Source organism: Equus asinus, chromosome 28, assembly GCF_041296235.1.
Source record: "Equus asinus isolate D_3611 breed Donkey chromosome 28, EquAss-T2T_v2, whole genome shotgun sequence".
In the NCBI taxonomy this organism is placed as follows: Eukaryota; Metazoa; Chordata; class Mammalia; order Perissodactyla; family Equidae; genus Equus; species Equus asinus.
The window spans coordinates 24917321-24939853 of NC_091817.1; the positions used below are offsets into that span (position 1 = coordinate 24917321).

A 22533-nucleotide genomic window follows, 5' to 3' on the forward strand; every position below is an offset into this window, starting at 1 on the left:
GGCCGCCCCCTGCCGGGGACCCCGCGGCCGGGCCGGGTCGGACAGCCGGGCGCGCGGGGCGGCTCTCCGGTTGCCCGGCCCGCACGCCTGCGCCGACCCAGGGAGGGCGCTCCGCTTCCGACTACCCTGCGGGCCTCAGGGGAGGGGGCTCCCGGGGCCTGGCCCCCGCCTGACCCCTGCACCTGAAAAGAGGGGCCTCCTACACCCTCTGATCTGGAACTGACCCGCCTCTGACTCCTCAGCTTGCTCTTAGGGGAGGGGCCCCCGGAGTCAGACTTTGGACCCGCTTGAAGAGGGGTCTCCGGGACTTGCGATCCTGTCGGCGAGGGCAGGGATCTCGGCGGGGTCTAGCGCGCTGACCGCTGACCCCGGGACCGTCCGTGGCTGGGAGGCCTAGAACCGGGTGGCTGCAGAGCGAGCAGCGGACAGAGAGGGCGGGGCCCGAGCGATCTGTGAAATGGGCACACGAGGCTGGGGTTTTCCGGGAGGCTGCAGGCGGCGGGCAAAGCGCAGCGAGCGAGCAGGCAGCGTGCTCGGGTGGGTAGAGCCTACTCCGCTGTCCCGCCGGGCCCCGCCCCTCCAGGCCCCGCCCCGAGGCGGAGCTAATCCTGGCCCCGCCCCCGGGAGGGCACTTCCGGCTCCGCGGAATTCCGGGCGCGGGTGCTGGCGGACAGGTCCTGTGGTCGCGGAGGAGGCCCCATGAGTGCGGCGCCCCTGGTGGGCTACAGCAGCAGCGGCTCGGAGGATGAGGCCGAGACCGAGGCCTGCGCCCGGCCGGGGGTTGGAGGCCGCCATCGGTGAGGAGCGAGGAAGGCTTTCTGGGGAGGGGGCGGGTGCGTGCGAGACCCCGAGGGGAGCCGAGCGTCGGGGTGGGCGGGGGTGCAGGGCGGCTCGCGAAGGAAGGAAAAGGGGCACCGGGGGAAAGGAAGATCCGGAGTACAGCCAGCCCCGGACAGAGCCCCCGAGTGCCCCCACCTGGCTAGGCCAAGGTCAGGAAGCAGGAAACGTGGGTTCGGGTCCAGCCTCCGCCGCTGGCCCACTCCATCGCCTGGCGCGCACCGCTGTCCCACCCCAGGTCTGTTTACTCACTTGGAGAGTGTTTTCATTCATGCAGTAAATATTCCTTGAGCACTCCCTCTGCGCCAGGCTCGCGACTCAACAGTGTACACAATGATCCAGGGTTCTCACTTTATGGCGCTCGGGTTCCTCAGTTCCGGGCCTGGCGCTTGCTGAGTGCTTTTCCAGCAGAATCGCCGTTATCTCACAGTAGCTCCATCAGGTAGGGTACACTTTACAGGTGAGGAAACTGAGGCCCAGAAAGGGCACCTGACTTGCCTGAGACCACAGAGTTAGGAAGTGCCACTCCAGCTCAGGCTTGTCCGGTTGGGGAGTGTGACCTCTGAACCACACATGGCTGCCTGCCCAGTTGTTTCCCGTGGGGACCACCTCCCTGCAAAGTCTGGCTCCTCCAGCTGTTGGGAGACCGCGATGAGACAATACTGGGGAAAGAGCTTTGTACTTATCTAGAAGCTGCTTACAGCACCTGGTGGGAAATATACACACAGTCACCTGGATAAGAGGTTACAACTTTTGTGGTATGTACAGAGGTAGAGAATGCTGGGAGGATAAATGTTCTCATTTTCTTTTTTTCTCTTGCAGTGGACAGAGCCCCCTTCCCAGCCAGAGGTTGCCAGTACCCGACAGCATGCTGCACATGTTCCCAGGCACGGAGGAGGGGCCTGAGGATGACAGCGCAAAACATGGGGGCCGGGTGCGCACCTTCCCCCACGAGCGGGGCAACTGGGCCACTCATGTCTACGTACCATGTGAGTGACGTGTGAAAGGCAGGTGGCTGAGACTGATAGGTGCCTTGTGAGGGAAGGAAGCTGGCCCCAACCAGGAGGAAGAAGCCAGAGACCTCTCACGCTAGTGGTGGGAAAGAGGTGGACTCAGAAGACGGAGAAAGAGTGTCAAGAATTGGGGAATTTTTCTGTAAACTTGGTTGCAGTTTAAATTCACTGCCTGAAATATTTTTTGTTAACCCTGAGTATAATGTTCTTCCTGCTCGTGAGGAAGTGACCAAGGGAGGGTCTTGGGCAGAGTGTCAGGGCCATCCTGGAATGCAGCTACAGCTGACACTTCATTTCTAAGAGGTCCCAGCAGGGTTCAAGTCCCACTCAGCCCTAATGAGTGAGTGGCAAGCAGGCAATGTCCAGACTTCAGTGTCAGAGCTGGTTCCACCACCCCACTGCTCTGGGTGCCCTTTACTAACTTACTGGACATCTCAGAGCCTCAGTTTCCTCATCTCTAAAATGGGGATAGTAGTAATACTATCTCCTGTGACTTCTGTGAAGATTAAATCAGCTAATCTATGTCAAGTTCTTAGCACAATATACAGAGTAAGTGGTGGCTCTTATTAGTTCATACTAGATCAAGTATACTCTTGGCACCTGCATATCCCCATCCACAGATTGGGAATGATTCTCTATACTGCCTGTTTACCAGGACTTTGGGACAAATTGAGTAACTCACCAGCTGTGAGCAGACTGTTAACCATGCAGCTCTAGTCACATGTTTGATAAAAAAATAAATATGTGAACATACAATGGTTGGCATTGTAGTGTTCTTTGTTTTTGTGAAAAAGTAGGAGCATTCTAAGTGTCTATCAGGAGATTTTAAATGTCTAATAGGAGACTGACTAAAGAAATACACTGTTTCTGGCTGTGGGTTACTGTGGGGCTGTAATCATGGGCTTGACAACTCTGTCCTGAGAGCAAGGGTGTGCAACAGGTAGTGTTAGATGAAGACAGCCAGCGGAAGAAGTTTGAATATATACGTTAGTATATGCACTGAGACAAGGCTTTCTGACGGTCTTTGTCTGTAGGATGGTAGTCTTGAAAGTGGGGTACATGTGCCCTGGAGGATATGTCAGGATGATCCATTAGGAAGAAAGTACTAGAACTTTTTTGTGTATTTCTTTTTATCTCATCTTCTTAAATTTCTGTTCTTAAGAGCATGCGTTTTATAACACACGTAACTTTACAGAGTAGCATGCATTTGTATTTATAAATAAATCCACGTTTATTGCAGGTATGTGTGCCAGCTTGTTTTCCTAAGGGCCTGTGTGATCACAGTGGCGTGGAGCCCACTGCTCTAGGTGGTGGGGTTTCAGGGGCCCCTGCTTTCTCCTTTGCATTTCCTTTTTACTTGAATTCTTTACAATGAGCGTGGGTGTGTTACTTCTGTAATCAGAAATACCTATTAAAATATTATTACAATGTATAGACATAGGCTTCTGTCAAAGTAATTTTCTCATAAGACCCAGAGTGAATAAGGCCTTTGCCTCTGGGCTTCCCGACTCAGCCGTGCCACCCTGGCTGAGGGAGCAGCCCACCGTCCCCGCTCTCCCACTCCAGATGAAGCCGGGGAGGACTTCCTGGAACTCCTTGACGCGTTGCTGCCCCACGCCCAGACGTACGTGCCCCGGCTGGTGAGGATGGAGGCATTCCACGTCAGCCTGTCCCAGAGCGTGGTTCTGCGCCATCACTGGATCCTCCCCTTCGTGCAGGCTCTGAAAGACCGCGTGGCCTCCTTCCAGAGGTGAGTCTCAAGTGCGTCCCTCTGCCCCTCCTCTCCCTCCCCTGCAAGGCTCCTCCTCCCGTCCTGAGGTACTGTGGGGATGTAGGTGGGGGACGTGTTACCCAGCAAGCAGGCCAAACCTGGAGGATAGAACACGGAGCTCCCGGGGCTGCCGGCTGCACGTCCTGGGTGACCTTGGGCACGCCACATGAGCTCTGGAGGCCCCCGAGGCCTTCTCTTGTGTGTGGGTCATGGGAGTGGTGGTGGCTGCCTCAGAGGGGACTTGGGAGTGAGGTGACATCATGCATGCCCTCAGTGTGGCACATGGCGAGAGATCAGAACAGGACCTTGCTTCTGGTTTTGTCTGCCAGCTGAGGGCTTTTTTTCCTTAACTGTTCTCATTCCTCTTCTTCCTACCAGAAAGGCTTTTCCTCCTAGATTTAGCCAGATCAAAGCCCTGCTCCTTCACTGAGGCTTTCCCAGTGGGCATCTCCCCCAGAGTCCCTCAGTCCCAGGGAACATCCGGTCCTGTGGTTGTTTACGCCCCTGGAGCGCATTTCGCTCCGTCCTCCTATCCGGTCATTCCCACGTCCGTCTCCCCCTTTGGAGCCCAAGTTCCTGCAGGCCCAGGGGTGTGCTTCTTGAATTAGCCCACATCTTTTCTCCAGGTGTTTTCCCCACTGCAGGCATCAAAGGCATGTTTGTTGAGTGACTGAGCAGGCAAGAGGGAGCCCAGAAATCCTGTTCTGGGGCCTCTGAATGTTGGTTCTAGAAGGAGCCTAAGAAGCCATCAACGTGGTGGTCTTCTCACCCTGGTTTTGTCTGCAGAGCCCTGTCTTCAGATGAGGTGTACACAAAAGCCCAGATGTGTAGATGTGTAAGAGAGAGAAAAACAGAGTCTTCCAGCCAGAGCCCCTCCCCCAGAGTTCAGGAGGCCTCAGGAGGAATTCCGAGGAACTCCTCTGCCCGACTGGAGAACTGCCCGTTTAGTTTAACCCCTTCTGAGGGCCAGCGGAGGAAAGGATTTGCTCCAATTCAGCCAATTAGCCAGAGAATCAGGACTGAAACTCATCTCCCCGCCTAATCCAGCCCCCGCCCCTTTTTTCATTGTCATTACCCAGTTTATTGAGCCATATGTCCATTCGTCTGGCTTCTCTTGATCTCAGGTGCCAGAAATCCAGCCTCGAGTCCTTTAAACTGAGGGGCCTTCCAGGCTGGTGTAACTACAGAGTTCAGAGGGGGCGCTGGCTTCATGCATGTGTGGATTGGGGTGACCAGACGATGTCAGATGGCACCCGACTCTCACCGCCTCTCGGCTCTGCCCCTCTCTGTGTTGGCTTCATTCTCACAAAGGCAAAGGAGGCTGCCAGCCTCTCCAGGCTGCTGGTCTACCATCCTGGACAGGCAGCCCTTTTTTCTAAGAGCTTCAGCAAAAGTCTCGGGAATGACCTTGATTGGTCCGACTTGCCTAACATGCTGTCCCTTTGTGAGTGGAGTTAACAAGACCCTTTCCCTTCTCTACACGAGCATGCTTCACTTATCCTGCTTCTGGCTCTGTCCCCTGGATAAAGCTGTGTTTGTGGGCCACATCACTTATGGTAAAATGACTTACTGGCACCCCACGTCTGGGCTGGGAAGACTATGGGTGAACTAAGTCCCTGGCGGGAAGCTCAGCTCTGGGCTCTCTGCATGCAGTGGTCCTTGAACTGGGCGAGTCCCTTGCTGGGAACTCTGGAAATTTTTCCCAAGGGCCATGACAAGAGATATTGGCATGGATGTAGCTTGTTCTCTTGCTCACTTGGGGACCAGAGAACAGCACCTGGACCGCTGGGTTGGCTCCCCTGATGCTGTCCTGAGGGTGCACAGTGTTTCCTCCCCTGCGTCCTGAACGAAGCTGGGCCAGGTGGCCTCTTCAAGTTTGTCTGGTTGAGCCTGAGATGACCACCAGCGGGCAGTACACGTTTGGTTCTCTTGCTGCGATGGAGGGAATGCTGTGCTCTGATTGGCCAGGCCTGGGTCAGGTACGCCCCCTGGGGTAGCGGGGTGGGGATCACTCCACCAGCACAATGTGGGAGACAGCCCTCCAGTACAAGATACCAGGAGAAGGGTTGTTGGTTGATGTATTAGGGTTGTCCAGAGGAACAAACCAATGAGATCTGCATGGAGGTATCTAAGAGGAGGTTTATTATAGGAATTGGCTCATGTGGTTCTGGGAGGCCGGGAAGTCCGCTATCTCCCCTCTGCAAGCTGGAGAACCAGGAAAGCGGGCGGTGTAACTCAGTCCATCCGATTACAAAGTCCTGCAAATCGGGGGCTGATGGTGTAAGTCCTGACATGAGCCTGGAGGCCTGAGACCCAGGAGCAGCGATGTCGGAGGGCAGGAGAGGAGGGATGCCTCAGCCCAAGCAGAGAGGGAACGCCCCCTTCCTCCGCCTTTCTTCTATTCCGGCCCTTGGGGATTGGATGACACCCGCCCACACTGGGGAGGGCCCTCTGCCTCACTCAGGTCCTCAATTCAAACGCTAATCTTTCCCCAAACTCCCTCACACGCCTGGAGGTGATGCTCTACCAGCTGTGTGGGCGTCCCTTAGCCCCATCCAGTGGACACATAAGATCACCCGTCACGAGTCCGTCCCTTGTCAACTTGACACTTACATGCATCTCCTTAAACCAGGCTTGTTTCCAAGTTAAGACCATAACACTTCTACCTGACGGGACACAACCATGCTGTGTCCATCTGAAAACGCACTCATCCTTCCCCAGAAGTGGGGGGAGAGCTCCTGCATAATGTTTGCTCTCCTGATATCGCGTAACTTGCATACTATGACGTAAAATAAACAGGACTTCGATACTGAGGTAAAAGTCAGTACCTTTTATGTTACACGATAAGGGAATAAGAGAAGTAAGAAAATAGTTATTTGCTTAATATATGTATGTATACACACAAACGTGTTCATCACAAAATAAGGGGGAAATACCATGACAGTTACAGTCCTCGGTTCTGAAACCCGTCACGTGGTTGTAGCTGGTGTGTAACCACCTTCTCCTGCTCCCTAGTGTGTATTCCATTTGCCTTCAGCAGGCACCTCAGCTGGTTGTGGTTCTTTCCCTGGGAGAATGACCCAAACCTTCATTCCTAAAGGGTCTGGCCCATTACTAGTCCTGCCTGGATGGGGTGGTTGTAGTTTTCCATTGACCTTAATCACGGGCCATGGTAACACTAAGAGACGCCCTGCGGGATCTCCTGTATTCCAGACGTCTCTTCCTTACCTCCATTGTGGAGGAGTCCAGTTTCTCCTTGATAGTCAGGATCAGTGACCCCAGCCAACACCACAGTTCCCTCGTCTGTTGATTCGGGGCCTGAGGAGCCCAAAGTACCCAGCTGGAGTCTTAAGTTCCTGTTCAGTGGGACCATTATGTCTCCTGGTGGAAGCATTTCTCCCTCTGGAGCCAAGACCTCTGGGCCACCAGAGCATAAAGTTGTGGGAACAGGAAGCAAAAATTCTGCTAATGGGTCACTAGGGTGATAGTGGTGCCACTCCCATTTCCACTCCTTGATTCCTGGGCCTGTGAATCCTGGCTCTGGGGGAAACAGCACCATTTGTTGCTTGCTGATTCAGAGCATATACCGCCTTCTGGAGAATCTTGCCCCGGCCCTGCAAGGTATGGCTACCTGGCTGGCACTGTAAGTGAGTCTTCAGAAGGTTGTTTCACTGCTCTATGAAGCCAGCCGCTTCAGGATGGTGGGGAGCGTGGTGAGACCAGAGAACCGCATGGGCGTGGGCCACTGTGGCACTTCTTTTGCTGTGAAGTGAGTCCCTTGATCAGAAGCAATGCTGTGTGCAGTACCATGATGGTGGATGAGACATTCTGTAAGTCCGTGGGTGGTAGTTTGGGCAGAAGCACTGCATGCAGGGAAGGCAAATCTGTATCCAGAGTAAGTGTCCATTCCAGTAAGAAGGAAGCACTGCCCCTTCTGTGATGGAAGTGGCCCAGTGTAATCAACCTGCCACAGGGAGCTGGCCAGTCGCCCCGGGGCATGGTGCCGTATCAGGAGCTCAGTGTTGGTCTCTGCTGCCAGCAGATTGGGCACTCGGTGGTGGCCATAGCCAGGTTGGCCTTGGTGAGTGGAAATCCATGTTGCTGAGCCCAGATGGAACCTCCATGCCTGTCCCCATGTCCACTTAGTTCATGAGCCCGCTGGGCAATGACGGGTGGCTGAGCAAGGAGGCTGACTGGTAGCCACAGGCTGGGTCGCCCCATCCACTTGAGTATTAAAATCCTCCTCACTCAGGTCACCCTTTGGTGAGCAGTCACATGGGACACAAATATCTTCACGTTCTTTGCCTATTCAGAGAGGTCAGTCTATACACTTCTTCCCCAGACGTCTTTGCCACCAACTTTCCAGTCATATTCCTTCCACGTCGCTGACCGTCCAGCTCAGCCACCGGCCGCAGCCCATGAGTCAGTGTACAGTCATACATGTGGCCATTTCTCCTTCCCGGGAAAATGAACAGCCAGACACCCTGCCCAAAGTTCTGCCCCCGGGGAGGATGTCCCTTCACCGCTGTCCTCCAGGGATGTCCCGGAGAGGGGCAGAGTGCTGCAGCTCCACCCTCGGGGGTGCCTGCACGTCGTGCAGAACCATCTGCCAGCCAGGCCCAAGTCTTGTCTTCCTCTGTCAACCGATTGTAGGCAACTCCCCATGAGCCCACAGGTGCAGGCCGCGAGAGAGAAGACAGGGTAGGAGGGGTGGGGACCACGGGCATTTGGGCCACTTCTTCACATAACTTACTTGTGCCTCGGGGCCTTCTCAGGCCTAATTGTATGTACTGTATCCATTTGACGATGGAATGCTGTTCCGCAATGCCCACTTATGACTCGGTGGGTGAGATGACACCCAGCTCATGACGGGCAGCTGAGGTCACATGGTAACTTGGTGGCCCATGGTCAGGCATTCAGTCTCTACTAAGGCCCAGTAGCAGGCCCAGAGCTGTTTCTCAGAAGGAGAGTAGTGATCTGTGGATGATAGCGGGGCCTTCCTTCAAACTCCTGAAGGTCCGCACTGCAGTTCACCCATGGGGGCCTGACAAAGGCCCCAGACAGCATCCCTGTTGGCCACGTCAGGCACCGTCGGATCTAGCGGATCGTGTGTCCCAGTGTCAGAGCGGCTCGCACAGCAGCCAGGACCTGTTGTTGCAGAGCCTTCTCTGGTTCTGGGCCCTACTCAAACCCAGCGGCTCTTCAGGTCACTCGGTAAACGGGCCAGAGTAACACACCAAGTGAGGAGTACATTGCCTCCATGGTCCAAGGAGGCCCACTGGGTGTTGTGCTTTTCTCTTGGTCGTAGGAGAGGCCAGATGCAAGAACTTCTCCTTCATCTTGGCAGGGATAGTTCGACATGCCCTACTCCATTGGACCCCTAGAAATTTCACTGAGGTGGAAGGCCCTTGAATTTTTGCTGGATTTATTTCCCACTGTGTGGCACACAAATGTCTTACCAATGAGTCTAGAGTAGTTCCTACTTCCTGTTCACTAGGTCCAGTCGGCATAGTATCATCAATGTAATGGACCAGTGCGATCTCTTGTGGAAGCGAAAGGTGATAAATTATGGCATAGGGCTGGAGAGATGGTGCATCCTGAGCTCGGGCAGTGAAAGTGTATTGCTGGCCTTGCCGGCTGAAAGCAGACTGCTTCTGGGCCTTATGGACAGGGGTGGAGAAAAATATATTTGCCAGATCAACAGCCGCATACTAGGTACCAGGGGATGTGTTAATATGCTCAAGCAATGAAACCACATGTGGAACAGCAGCTGGAATTGGAGTCACCACCTGGTCCAGTTTATGAAAATCCACTGTCATTGTCCGAGACACGTCTGTCTTCTGCACAGCCCACACAGAGCTGAATGGAGATGTGGGCACCGCCACCCCTGCATGCTTCAAGTCCTTCATGGTGGCACGGGTCCCTGCTGTCCCTCCAGGGATGTGGGATTGCATGTGGTTTCCTATTCTCCTGGTTAGAGGCGGTTCTGATGACTTCCTCTTGGCCTTTCCCACCATAATAGCCCTCACGTAGCTGGCTGAACCTGATGGTCCCTGTGTAACTGATCAGAGTGGTGGATGGGTGGCTGTTTCTGCCCCACTTTCACATCAACAGAGACCACATCCCCTCACTAAACCATCACAGGTGAGAGCAAGGGCTTTGGAATCAGCAGACTGAGGTTCAAATCAGGGCTCACCAAATTCAGCCTCGCTGAGCTTCAGTTTGCTTGTCTGTGAAATGGGCACAATCATAGTGCCTGACCACAGAGTTGTGTGAGGACCCCCCGAGCTGATGTGCACACAGCCCTCAGCTCAGCCCTGGCACACAGGAAATGTCATTGTCATTGCTCAGGCTAGATCGGAATTGTCTTTTTTTAACCTGCTAGGAACAAATTGGCCCTTAAATGATCTATTATCACCAACTTGATGAATAAGACTTTCTCAGGTCCCATCAGTAAAGTTGAGATAGTCTCAATTGTTTATTGGAACAAGCTGCTATTAATAAACTAAAATTCTTGCTAGCATCCGCATGAAGCTATTTGTTACTTGGACTTGGTAATTATTTAAGGCCTTGTCCAGCTCTAACATTTTAGGCTTCAGTTTACCACCTGTATAATAGGGTGACAATCCTAAGTGTGAAGCAAGTTAGCTATATTTTCAAAGTACTTTTTTTTAATATAAATTATTTTTTCTGATTTTTTTTTCCTTTATTATTCTTCCTAAAATGTGGTCTGTCTTCTTCTGAGTTTCAGATTCTGCTTTACTGCCAACCAGGTAAAGATTTATACCAATCAAGAGAAAACCAGGTGGGTTTCCCAGCTCTGCCCCCAATTGCTTCCAGAAGATTCTTTAGAATAATGATTGTCTGTCTCAGTTTTTTGTTTGTTTGTGTTTTAACCAACTCTATGACAACAAAGGCAGCAGTTCCCAAATCTGAACCTTTCATTAAGAAAAATAACTAGGGGAGCGTGGGGGGAGGGGCAGAGTAGAGAAAAACATCTTGGTATAGAGAAAAAAACCTGAGACAGAAAGAAAACCTGGGTTCCTGCCCGGCTCTGTCCCCGATTTAAGGTTTAGCTCATCTCTTCACCTCTGTGACCTTCCGTTTCCACGCCGTCACACGCCTGCCCTTGGTACCTCCACCGTTGGGCAGCTGTGGGGCTCAAGTGAGCCAAACAGGTTTTGAAAAGTAGTAAAGTATTACATGAATATAAGCAGGAATTGTTATTATCAAGGCTCCAAAGTGAACCTCCCTGTCTGATCCACTCACTGGGCTGCCTTCTTCTCTTAGCACCTCTGAAAGGAGGGCTCACTCATTCGTTCATTCTACGAGGCACAGATTTATTAAGCGCCTGCTTGAGCCAGGCACTTGCTGTACACTGCAGATTCAGCAGGAAAAGCTCCACACAGTGCCTGCTCTTGGGGATCTTCCATTCTGCTGGGGAGATAGATAATATAAGTAAATGAGATCATTAGTAACTGGTGTGATATGAGGGAGAGTCAGGAGCATGTGGCCAAGGAGGGCACCAGGGAGGTGGCATTTGCTGGTGCCCTTCCCTGAGGATGGGAAGGAACCAGGCTTGGGAACAGGTGCCACAAGAGCCTTCAAGCAGAGGACACAGCCAACCAAGTGCCTCTGAGGCAGGAGGAGCTAGGCGTGTTCAAGGAGGCCAGCAAAGTGGGACCTGGGGAGCACGTGGGAGAGCAGCAGGAGATGAGCTGGGCAGGGTTAGCTCATGCAGGGCCTTCAAGGTCAAGGGAAAGAGTTTGGATTTTCAGTGTCATGGAGGCCATTGGAGGGATGTGAACAGAGGAGGGACATGATCTGACTGATGTTTGTAAATGTCAGTCTGGCTAGATTGCGTCTGTGTCTCTGGCTACTGATTGGAGGCAAGTTGTAAGGGAGCAAGGGTGGACACCGGGAGAGCAGAGAGGAGGCAGGTGTCACCATCCAGCTGGGGAACCAGTGGTGGATTTGGGTGATGGCAGTGGAAGAGCCAAAAAGTGGATACATTCGTAACATACTGGAGGTAGAATCACCTGGAATAACCAATGGGTTGGATCTGTGTGAAAAGTAATAGGAAGAATCAGAGAAATCCCTGGGCTTGGGGTTTGAACAACTGGGTAAATCATGGCCCCATTTTCCATATGGGAAACACCAGTGGGGTGAAAATCAAAAGTTCTGCTTTGTATGTTAGGCTGTGCTGCCTGTTAGACCCCTGGGTGGAAATGTCACATATGCAATTGGTTATACAGGAGAGATGCCAACTGGAGACAGAAATTTGGGATCCATCGGCCCGTGTGATATCTAAAGCAAGGCTGCGTGAGATCAGCCTGCCGGAGAGGGCTGAGGATTGAGGCCTGCAGCCCGTGGGTGTTTAGAGGTTGGAAAGAAGAGAGTGCAGAGGACACTGACAGGGAGGCCAGAGGTGGGATCACACCAGGACCGTGTAGTGTCTTGGAAGCCAAGAGAGAAGAAGGTTTCCAGGGGGAGGAGTCAGCAATATCAGATGCTGCTGAGCAGCCAAGATGAGGACAGAGACGTGTTCTTCAGATTCTATAACATGGAGCTCGTTGGCAACTTTATGAGAGGAGTTCCCGGCGAAGTGGGTTGAAGATGGGAGGTGAGGAATTAGAGTGAAGGTAGACAAATCCCCTGAAAAGCAGGTTTACTGAGCGTGGGATGGGGGCTGGCTGAAGCTGTGGGCTCAAGGGAGGGTTTTTAAGGATGAGAGGGCATGTCTGAGTGCTGACGGGACGGTAGCTGGTGCCAGAGAGCAAAGTCCTCGAGAAAGGGTCGCGACTCAGGAGGGAGGATGGAGAGCGTGGTGCAGAGGCTTCGGGGCCTGTAGACCTGGCGCTGGCAGCTGAAGGCGTGCCCGCGAGGGTTATTAGACCCTGGGAGGGAGGAGAGCCGTGTGGTTGGACTCAGGGAAGGAAGGTTCACAGACGGAGGAGAGGAGGATTGAAAGAGCAGCTCAGAGAGCAGGAAAATGATCTGACCCCAAGACAGGCATAGAGCCGACGGCCCAGGCCTGTGCGCTGTCTGTCTGTCGCAGCCTCTGCCCCAGCACGGGTGGTTTATGTTCTCAGAGGCTGCACCTCATGCCCTCTTGTCTCCAATTCTGTCTCCCCACAGGACCTTTGTTGGGCTCGAGGTCACCTCAGGGCACGCCCAGTTCCTGGACCTGGTCTCCGAGGTGGACAGAGTCATGGAGGAATTCGAGCTCCCCACCTTCTACCAGGTAATGAACAGGGCTTGTCTTCCCCATGGGCCCATCTGTAAGGGGAATAAAACCAGCCTTCAAGAAGCCCCTGTGAGAGGAAACTGAAGAGCCCTCCAGAACTTTCCCATGTCCCCAGTGCCAGCCTGCAGGGGACACACACCCCTGCAGAGAGGAGGGGTCTGGGGTGTGGTCAGATGCGGCCCACCCAAAGTCCCCCATGTCTTAGAAATCTTTTGTTATATCTTAAATATGCATGAGATTTATGCCTTCTACTCCATAATGTATCTGTGTTTATTTGTATACTTTTTAAGAAGACGCTTTCCCAAGTGTTTTTTAGTAAAAACTAAAAACACTCTGGGAAGAGTTGCAGCTCCACACACCTTCCCACGCCTTGGCCCGTGCCCACCAGGGGTACTTGAACTCCAAGCTCAGTGTCAAGGCTTTAAAGGGCCCTTGGTTTCAATATATTCTTTTAAAATCATGCTGAGGTATATAAGCATGAATTTGGATAGAGATAATTTACTGTTTCTTCATAACTTTAGACATTGGGGGTTTTGTTCATTTCATCTTAGAAAGTATGTCATCTATTGAAACGCTTTAGATCAGAAAATAGAGTCGGAGCCTGGGTTCGCTTCCACGTCCCAGATTTAATGACTCTGCGACATGTAAAGAAGAGCCTCTGAGAAGGGCTGTCTTAGCCAGCTCATGCTGCACACCACGCGCCACAGCCTGGGGGCCCACACAACAGAAATTTACCTTCTCACCGTTCTGGAGCCTAGAAATCCGAGGTCAAGGTGCCGTCATGGCCAGTGGCAGGGAGGACTCTGCCTGGCGTGTAGACAGCCGTGTTCTTGCTGGTCCTCACACGGGAGAAACGGGAGGCAAGCCCTCTGCTGTCTCTTACGTGGGCACGAATCCCGAGGGCCCCGCCTTCACAACCTCGTCTGAAACTAACTCACCTCCCCAGGCCCGTCTCCAAATGCCATCACAGTGGGGGTTAAGGTTAAGCATACAAATTTGGGGGGGAACACAATTCAGTCCATAGCAAGGACCAACCCACGGCCATTTTATCTATCTGTGGAGGATGCTTGGGATCAGTACTGAAGCTGAGCAGTTGACTAGTAGGTCGACACTCTGGTCTCCCCCGGGGCAGGCCAGGATCCAGCAGGCTACCACGACAACTCTGTCCGAGACCTGCTGTGACGTCTGACCTGCCTTGGCATCCAGGTGAGCCCCTGCCTCCCTGCTGTTCCTCCACAGGACCCTTCATTCCACATCAGCCTGGCCTGGTGTGTGGGCGATGCGCGGCTCCAGCTGGAGGGGCAGTGCCTGCGGGAGCTACAGGTGAATTCCCAGTGCGGGAGCCCAGAGGGTGCTGACCTCCAGGAGTGATGGGCTAGATGGTGGGGAGTGGGAGGGGGGCTGATGGCCCTGAGGATTAGGCATGCAAACCTGAATCCCTGGGAAATCACGGAGGTGGCGGGAGACCCCAGCACCTAACCTGGCTCCTGGAAGCGTAGTCCCAGACCAGCAGCCTCAGCATCACCTGGGAGCTTGTCAGCAATACAGACTCTTTGGCCCCAACCCACACCTAAGAAATCAGACTTGCATTTTGGCAAGGTCTCGAGGGATCTGTGTGCACGTTAAAATCTGAGAAGCGCTGCCCTAGAGCACTGGTCTGGGAGGATGCTGCAGGCCTCCCCAGAAGTCCTAGCCTCTTGCCCAGAAGTCAAAGGCTTGCGTGCCCACAGGGGCCTGGCTGGTGTTGGGAATGAGCGAGGCATGCCAGGTGTGAGAACATCCACCCTCGCTGACTCCCCGCCTCTAGGGGAGGAGACCATGGGGAGGGTTGCCCTGCAGGAATGTGGACCTGGTGTTGCTAGCACTTCTCTTTCAAGAGAAGCCAGAAATGCAGATTTTAGCATGTAACCTCCCTATTTTCAAAGGTTGGCAGCTAATATGTATTTTTAAAAAAAACATTTTGTAAGCCAAACAAAACATGTGCAGGCGGGATCAGGCCCAGGGGCCCTCACCAAACAGCCACCTCGGCTGTGGCCTGATCACGCTGGCGGTGGCAAGGAGTTCTGGTTTGGGGCTCCAGCAGACCCAGGGTCCAGTCCTGGTTTTGTTGAGTTCTGTCATCCAGGTCTCTGAGCATCCATTTCCTCATCTGCAAAGTGGGGATGAAAGGCCCCACCTCCCAAGACTGCAGAGCTGATAAGACGAGAGAACCAGGCTCAGAGTCTGGAGCCTGCGTGGGCCTCGGTCTCCCCCGGCAGTGCCCTCTGGGTCCCTGATTCCCATTAATGTGACTGTCCTCTCCCGCTGCTGGTTTCAGGCGATTGTGGATGAGTTTGAAGACTCCGAGATCCTGCTGCGCGTGCGCGCCGGGCAGGTCCGCTGCAAGTCTGGGAACAAGTTCTTCTCGATGCCTCTGAAGTGAGCACCAGAGGCCCTCCTTGTCCCAGGCCCCTCTGCAGGCCAGGCAGAGATAGAGGAGCCTGCTCAGATCGATGGGGATGCTCCCCGCCTCCCACTGGGAGCTGGGCCGCAGGTCCAGCCACTCCTGGTTGTCCCTGGGGGCTGGTTCTCTCCTCCGCCTTTTAGGTGGCAGGTCCCGTCCCACTGTGTTGTGGTCATTTCCAGAAATCACCAGTAGAGGGCAGCCTGGGCCTCCTAGTTCTAGGTCTGTGGTGGATATGCAAAAAAAAACTAGGGGTCACCCGGTGAGCCCACCCAGACTCGGCCAGAATCCCCACTGTAGTCCCTCCAACAAACGGCCCCTCCCCGCACCCCCCTTCAGCTGCTCGCATTTTGACGCCATTGGCCTCAGACCAGGGTTTCTAAAACCATCATGCCCTGGCTCATCCCTGCTCAAGCCAGGCCCTAGGGTGCTTCGGTGGGCCTGTCACCATCCTTCCTTGAAGCCTGTCGCTTCTATTTATTTATTTTTAGTTTCACCCCCTCCTATGCAAGCAGAGGCCATTTCAGGGCCAAGGTACAGGGTGCTAATTTGTGGTTCAGCCTCAGTTTTCTCCGTTCCTTCCTCCCACTCGCCCCCAGCCAGGTGCCTGGGGAGACGAGCAGATGTTTCGTTTTGGCCTGGCTCAGGGCTTTACGCCAGGCCTCCAACGCTCTGTGACCTCTGGCTTCCCATCGGCTTTCCCAGAGCGGCCGGGAGGCGCCTTCTCCAGTCAGAGTTCTCTGTCCGCTGCCTCCAGCTGCCTGCTGTGGCTGGTGGGCATCCTAATGGGAGGCGGAGGAAGGACTGGGGTTGCACAGGATTTTTATTTTTCATCAAGCCCGCACCAGAGCAAAGGACCAGCCCTCTCCAGATGCTATCTGGATTCCTGGTGGTGGATGAAGAGATATTTTTATGTTATAGCTTTAAATTATGTTCAAATAAAAATTGCGAATTTTGTTTTGAACTGCTTCTGTTCAACTAGGTGAAAAGCTGAGATTCCTCCATCCCCACCTTGTCCAGTGTGCTTCACAGCCTAAGGGACGCTTAGGAGTCCCTGTTATGACTTGTAAGGTGGCCTTGAGAGGCGTTAATGATGCCTGAGTGAAATGAGGGTGACTCACGCGGCCGGCCAGGCCTGCACACCAGAGAGGTCGACATAGCACATCTGGCCCAAGGCTGGGCACGTGGCAAGGGGTCGCCACCCGCATTTCTCATCAGTGTAAGCACAGACGTTCAGACCTGACACGGCTCTCGGACTTTCAAAGGCCTGTCAGGCCCCTGTCACCTGTTCCTCCCAATAGCCCCTGAAAAGTAAACTGGCTAGGAATGATTATTCCACTTTTACAGAAGAACAGGTGAAAATGACTTGCCTGGGGTCACTTGAGAACTCAGAGGTAAGGCCTTGGGTCTGCCCTAACCTCCACCCCGCCTGTGAGGCCTGCACCTGCCCCTGCTCCAGCCCAGACTGTGGCTCTGGCCCCACTCTGCCCCCCACACCTCTGCTTCCTGAGGCGAGCTCCCAATCACTGCTCTGACAGACGTGGGAGCTCACGTTCTGTGCCTTGTTCCCCAGCCCCCCTGCATTGATCTGCAGAACCCACTCTGACTGGTCAGTCGGTTCTTCTGGCTTTTGAGGTCACGCTAGAGAGAAGAAGCCAGGCTTCCTGGCACGCAAGGAACACAGCAAACCCGCTGTGCAGCCAGCACTTAGCGACACCCGCTCTGTGCCAGGCCCTGAACTGGGGCAGTTGGGTGAATCAGACTCATGGGGCCTTCTGGATGCTCACAACTGGGTGATGGGGGGACGGGCAGGGGGCGGAGAAGAATCCCCATCCCCACTCTGCTCCTCAGACTGGGAAGTACAAACAAGGCCACCCAATTCCCTGTGGGTTCCAATTTCAGGATGGAGGCCAGCCTCCAGCAAAGCAGGTTCTGTGGGCACAGACCACCATATTGTCCTTATCAGAGACACCAAGCCCGCATCTTGGGACTGGCTCTTCCTGAGAGGGGGCCCACGTGTAATGGAGCGCCACCATGAACAAACCCAGGAGGACTGGCCCGGCCGGTCCCCTGGGGGACGATGTGGCACGGAAGGAATTAGAGTGCAGTGACTTTGAGGAATGGGCCAAGATCAATAACCGGCTCTTCAGTGGAGAATGGAAGGTGGTGATGGAGGAAGGAAGTAGGAGATTCACCGGGGGGAGGGGTCGGCAGGCCGGGGAGGCTGGGCGGCAGGGGCTTGGCGGGTGCCCAGACATTGAGCGAGCGTGCTGCCGGAGAGGAGCGCGTTCCCTAGCGAGAGCGCTCCGCTGACAGTGCAGATGCAGCTGGGGCTCTTCCATAAGAGGAGATGTGCCTGGAGACAGAAGGCAAGAGCAGAGCAGGCTGGGGTCCACCCCTAGGCAGGCTGGCAAGAAATAAAGAAATGCTCTCGATGGGGGTTTTATCACACCACGGAGAGTGCAAAATCAACACATCTGGCCCTGGTGTCCTCAGATGTTCCCTGCAGGCGAGGGGAAGGATCATCTCCCGGCCTGCTTGGCTCGTGTCCACCTGGCATTTGGCTCTCTCCACATGCCTCTCCAGACCACCCCAGCTTTGTTTCCAAGGAAGAGGGAAATTACCTCGGCTTGTTTGTTTATTCCTTGTCTTGGTACCAGGAGCCTGAGGGGCCCCGGGGGGCAGCCTGGGATGGGAGTGGGGGCCCTGGGCCTGGTGCCAACCCACAGCGCCTTTCCTTTACCAAACAGGGGACCTTGCACCACCTGAGCCAGAACCTCCCTTTTACAACTGAGGAGACAAACCCAAAGAGGGGAGATAGCTTGCTCGAGATCGCCCAGTAAATTCGTGCAGGGCAGGAACCCCATGGCCTGCCTTCTAATCCAGAGCCATTTGTACAACCCCTCACGCCACATCAGGCTCCCAAAATGAAACTGTGAAATGACGTGTCTGGGCTTTAATTCAAAAGACTCCAAGAAAAAAGCCAATGGGGGAAGGTTAGGGTCTAGATGAAATGATATTGGCCAAATGTGGATAATGTTTCATATGGGTTGACTGAAGGGCTGGTGTTCACACATGTCGGTCCCACTGGTCCCCACCGGCCATGGGTTCTGGCCAGCCCCAGTAGAACCGCATGTCTCTAGGATGGATGGATGTACAAACCCACCACAGAGCCCCAAGGTGTCTGTAGGGGACAGAACCAATCACTGGAAGCTTCGAGGTCTGGTCACAGGGATGCCCTCTCCTTAAGGTAGGATTTTCCCCCAAGAGAGGAGCCTCCGTGAGAGAACAATGACCCCTGTCTGGCTGTGGCCTCTAAGAGCACTGCTCCCGGTTCCTGGGCTCCCCTCTTTACTAGATAGCCCCATAAACCTTTTTTTCATCGGCTGATTGGGGATAAATATTGTGAAAGATTACAATGTGTTCAGTTAAACTGACACAACCCTGTTGTCCGTTTCTGATGACCACTGTACATTTCCTAAATGGAAATTTCCAAGCAAAAAATTTAGAAATCCATTTCCCAAAGGAGGGACCCCCAGAGAAATCAGTTGGTGGAAATGGATGAAATTGCCCCAACCTCTTCTCCAATCCCCAATTTTGTTTCCCCGAGGAAGCTCTGCCCAACACCAGGCAATGTCCACCCCCCACTGGGACTGATGAAGACTCTTGGCTTGACCAAACTTGAGTCAGTCTCCCCTAACCCTCTCCCCAGCAAGGCCCCTCCCTGTACTTCCTGTAGAATCCAGTTTTAGCAAGAATCCTGCCAAATCAGGTTAGTGAGATTCCCCACCCTGATATCTGATCAAACTCCATCCCTACCACTCCCAGAGGATCTCCCATCACCCAGCCCGAGATCAGCAGAATCCCCCAGACTTGATGTCTCCTCTTTGTAATTTTCCATCCACCAAGGCCCTCCCCTCCCCACCCCCACCTTGCTCCTTGGCTCTTAATCCCCACTTGTTCTGGTTGTATTTGGAATTGAGCCCAGTTCTATACTGGAGTCTTTCTTCCCCTATTGCAATAGTTTTTTTAAATAAAATCTATCTTCACCACTTTAACTTCTGTCCAACTCTGTTTCTCTTTAGCAGTTTTTGGTGCTGTGACTTGGATCCGGATCGGAACCATCACTGGACCCTCAGACGTGACAAGCAGGCCTCCCAGTGCACACCTGGACCTTCTGTCTCCAGTCTGCTTGCTGGTTTGGGAACCCAGTGGCGAGCCCAATTCCAAAACCCAGCGCTCTGGATAAATGTCCACTGAAGCACAGCAAGGCCAGGTTTTGATTCTTAGGATTCTGAGTATATTCTAGAAGCTGGGCGAGAGTCGCCGACAAGCCGAGGCCGGGTTAGAGTCCTGGGTTTCTCTGTAACCAGCTGGGTTAGAGTCCCAGGTAAACAGAGGGTGGTGAAAGTCCCAGGCTTTTCTGATTGCGAGAGGTGAGTCTGTAAGGAACAGAGGCTGGGTTAGAAGCCCACGCTTCTCTGTTCACAAGTGTAACGTACATTGTTCAAGAACATGGGAGCCTCTTAATGGACTGAAACCTCTCCTTCTCAAACTCCTGCTGCCTATATGCTTCTATGACCCTATTACTGCCCGCTTTCCTTCTCATCAGCAAAACTTGACTAAAACTCTCTTGAGCTCCAGTGGTCCCTCTGGGGCTTCTGGGATATCCCCACATTAGTCCACCTAAGGGAGCCCTAGGGCAAAAAGGAACAAACATCTCTGATGAACAATGGTCCGCTGTTTTCACTTGCTATGAAGAAGCTGAAAAGCAGCTAAATGATTCAAACCTCAAAGTATTGAAGTTCTTAAACAATGTCTTCAGAAAATTTTTTCTGACCCTGTCAACCCTCTAGAATCCTTCACGGCACCCCCATATTCCCCTCCCAGCTCTCCTTTCTATCTCTCCTTCTCTCCCAGAATGTCCTTCACCAACAGCACCCCAGCCCCTCAACTGCCCGTAACTGTAAGGTTCACCAGATCCCCGTCTCTGGTAGATGGAGCCCAGGGTGCGGCCAGTACCCGTTCTCAAGTGAGGCCAACAGAAGACAACATTTAAACCTTGGTTTCGGTCAGAATTACGTCATCATCGAGAACCTTCCTGACTCCTGAAAGAAAAGGGAAAGATTTATTGAACAATTTAGGGTTGTTCTAGGAGCATGTGCTCCACATTCCCCGATTTATATCAACTTATCCACCTACGGGTTGGCCGTGGGGATGCCCCACTTTGGTTTAGAAAGGCCAATGGAACATCATTCCCAAAGACCCTCAAGGGTCTCAGATGACCCCTGGTTCCCAACAGAAAATGAGAGAAGTAAGAAAAAATCCTTGGAGCCATCTCTCAGGTCTCTCCCACCAAACCCGATTGGTCCTGTATTCAAAATTGTAAACAACAAAGAGATGGCACTGGGGTAACTATTGCCATCAGTTAGAGACAACATGGGAAGCACATCGGGGCTGGAACTGACTTCCCCAACAGCCTTTGCTCTGGCCACAAGCTTCGTCAATGGTCTCAGACCAGAGCTCCGTGACCCATTCCAGGGAAATAATATTAACCGGCAAAATGCAAACATGTCTGAGCTCCAGACATTAGCCCAGCATTATAATGACAGTATTTCAAGAAAAAATTGGAAAATACACAACACAAGCTTATGGCATAGCAATTAAAACAGCGAAAAAGACCTGAAAAATTTAATCTACGGCCAACTCCAAAATCACGGTCTCCCATTGATCAACACACTTGCCGAAATTGAAAGAAAAAAAGACACTGTGTCCAGGAGTGCCCAGACCTCAAGAGGAGAGAAGAAGTCCAAGCCCCCTCCTCACCAGAAGATTACTGACTCTCCACTGGAGCATAAATGTCCAGTGCCCTCAACTGCCACCAAACTCACAAGGGGAAATAACCCTACAAGTTCAAGGGCGCCCACCACGCTTCCCATCGACACCATGCAACACATTCTACCCTTAGCACCACCTCGTCTCCTGCCCCCTTCCTCGGAGTCACCAAACCTTACCAATGGTGAGTTTTGATAATTTCCCTCATGATTTGCTCTATCTCAACCCCTTAACGTTTCTATGGGACCTCTTAAACCTCGACACAACCTCCTTCTCAGTTCTACTGCCCCAGGAAGCCCGTTAGGAAGGAATCTTCTCATGAATTGGGGTATAAAAGTTCATCGTGTCCCCGAAGGACCCCTTCCCCAGGACGCTGACCCTTCCCCTTCACGTCTACGTCCCCTAAGGGCTTTGTCTGACTTCCCTCAGGGGCTCTGCCCCCTTCAACTAACACCTATTTCACGGAAGATTTAAATCAACTATTAGACAGAATTCTCTCTTCTTTATGGGCAGAACCTCCACCAGGTTGGACGCATATGGATGCAGAAGCCGTTAAGGTAGAACTAGGTCTTTCCAGGCCCCTCCCCAGGATTCCCCAATATCATCGAAAGCCGGAAGGACTTAAGCGGTTCCGCTCCATAATCCAAGGCTTATTAAACAAAAAACTCCTAGTCCTCACTTCTAGTCCACGCAACATTCCCATTTTGGCCGTCAAAAAACCACATGGGCAAAGACATTGGTTAGTCCAAGATCTGAGATCTATCAATAAAGTTGTCAAACCCAGATTCACCTTGGAGCCGAATCCTAACGCTATCCTGTCTGCTTTCCTTCCAGCACCCAATATTTCATGGCCTCGACTGATGTTCTGTCTTGTTTAGGATTCCCCTTCAGACGGAATCCCAACGCTTGCTTGCCTTCACCTGAGATAACCCATAATACACCTGGACTGTGACGCCCCGTGGATGTTCCGAGGGTCCTACCTACTTCTCGCACACCTGAATCCCAATTGGGGGGGGGGGCACTTAAAATTCCCAGGAGACTCCACCTTAATCCAATATGTAGATGACCTCCTTCCATGTCCTGACAGTTACGACTCCTTTTGGACACTGAACACCTTCTTCAGGCATTAGCAAGAAAGGGCCACAAGGTTCAGCTCTGCTCTCTGTGTGTCTGATATCTAGGTCATGATGCTCAGCTGCCGGTAAAACCATCTCCACAGACCAAGCCCCTGCTATTCGACATTTTCCCCTTCCTGGAAGAAAACGACGACTGATGGGTTTTCGGGGTCTTGTGGGGTACTATAGGACGTGGATACCTAACTTCTTTATGGTTGCCTTACCCCTCTACCACGACCAGGAGGCATCCCCAGACCCAGTAGTCTGGGGTC

At 53.0% G+C, this 22533-nt stretch overlaps 1 protein-coding gene across 4 annotated transcripts; it reads left to right on the plus strand.

The window, feature by feature from the left end:
• The first annotated feature begins 29 nt into the window (after window positions 1-29).
• USB1 (U6 snRNA biogenesis phosphodiesterase 1) lies at window positions 30-21946 on the plus strand. Of its 4 annotated transcripts, none has more exons than XM_070500735.1 (8): window positions 30-797; window positions 1660-1826; window positions 3417-3600; window positions 10373-10426; window positions 12760-12865; window positions 14108-14191; window positions 15186-15286; window positions 19397-21928. In XM_070500735.1, the coding sequence occupies exons 1-8, from the start codon at window positions 700-702 to the stop codon at window positions 19569-19571; spliced, it is 969 nt and encodes a 322-aa protein (XP_070356836.1). In that variant the 5' UTR covers window positions 30-699; the 3' UTR covers window positions 19572-21928. The 4 variants fall into 4 exon arrangements, with proteins under 4 accessions (XP_070356836.1, XP_070356837.1, XP_070356839.1 ...); XM_070500736.1 differs by having other exon boundaries at window positions 19400-20091; XM_070500738.1 differs by lacking the exon at window positions 15186-15286 and having other exon boundaries at window positions 19397-21946.
• The last annotated feature ends 587 nt before the right edge of the window (window positions 21947-22533 follow it).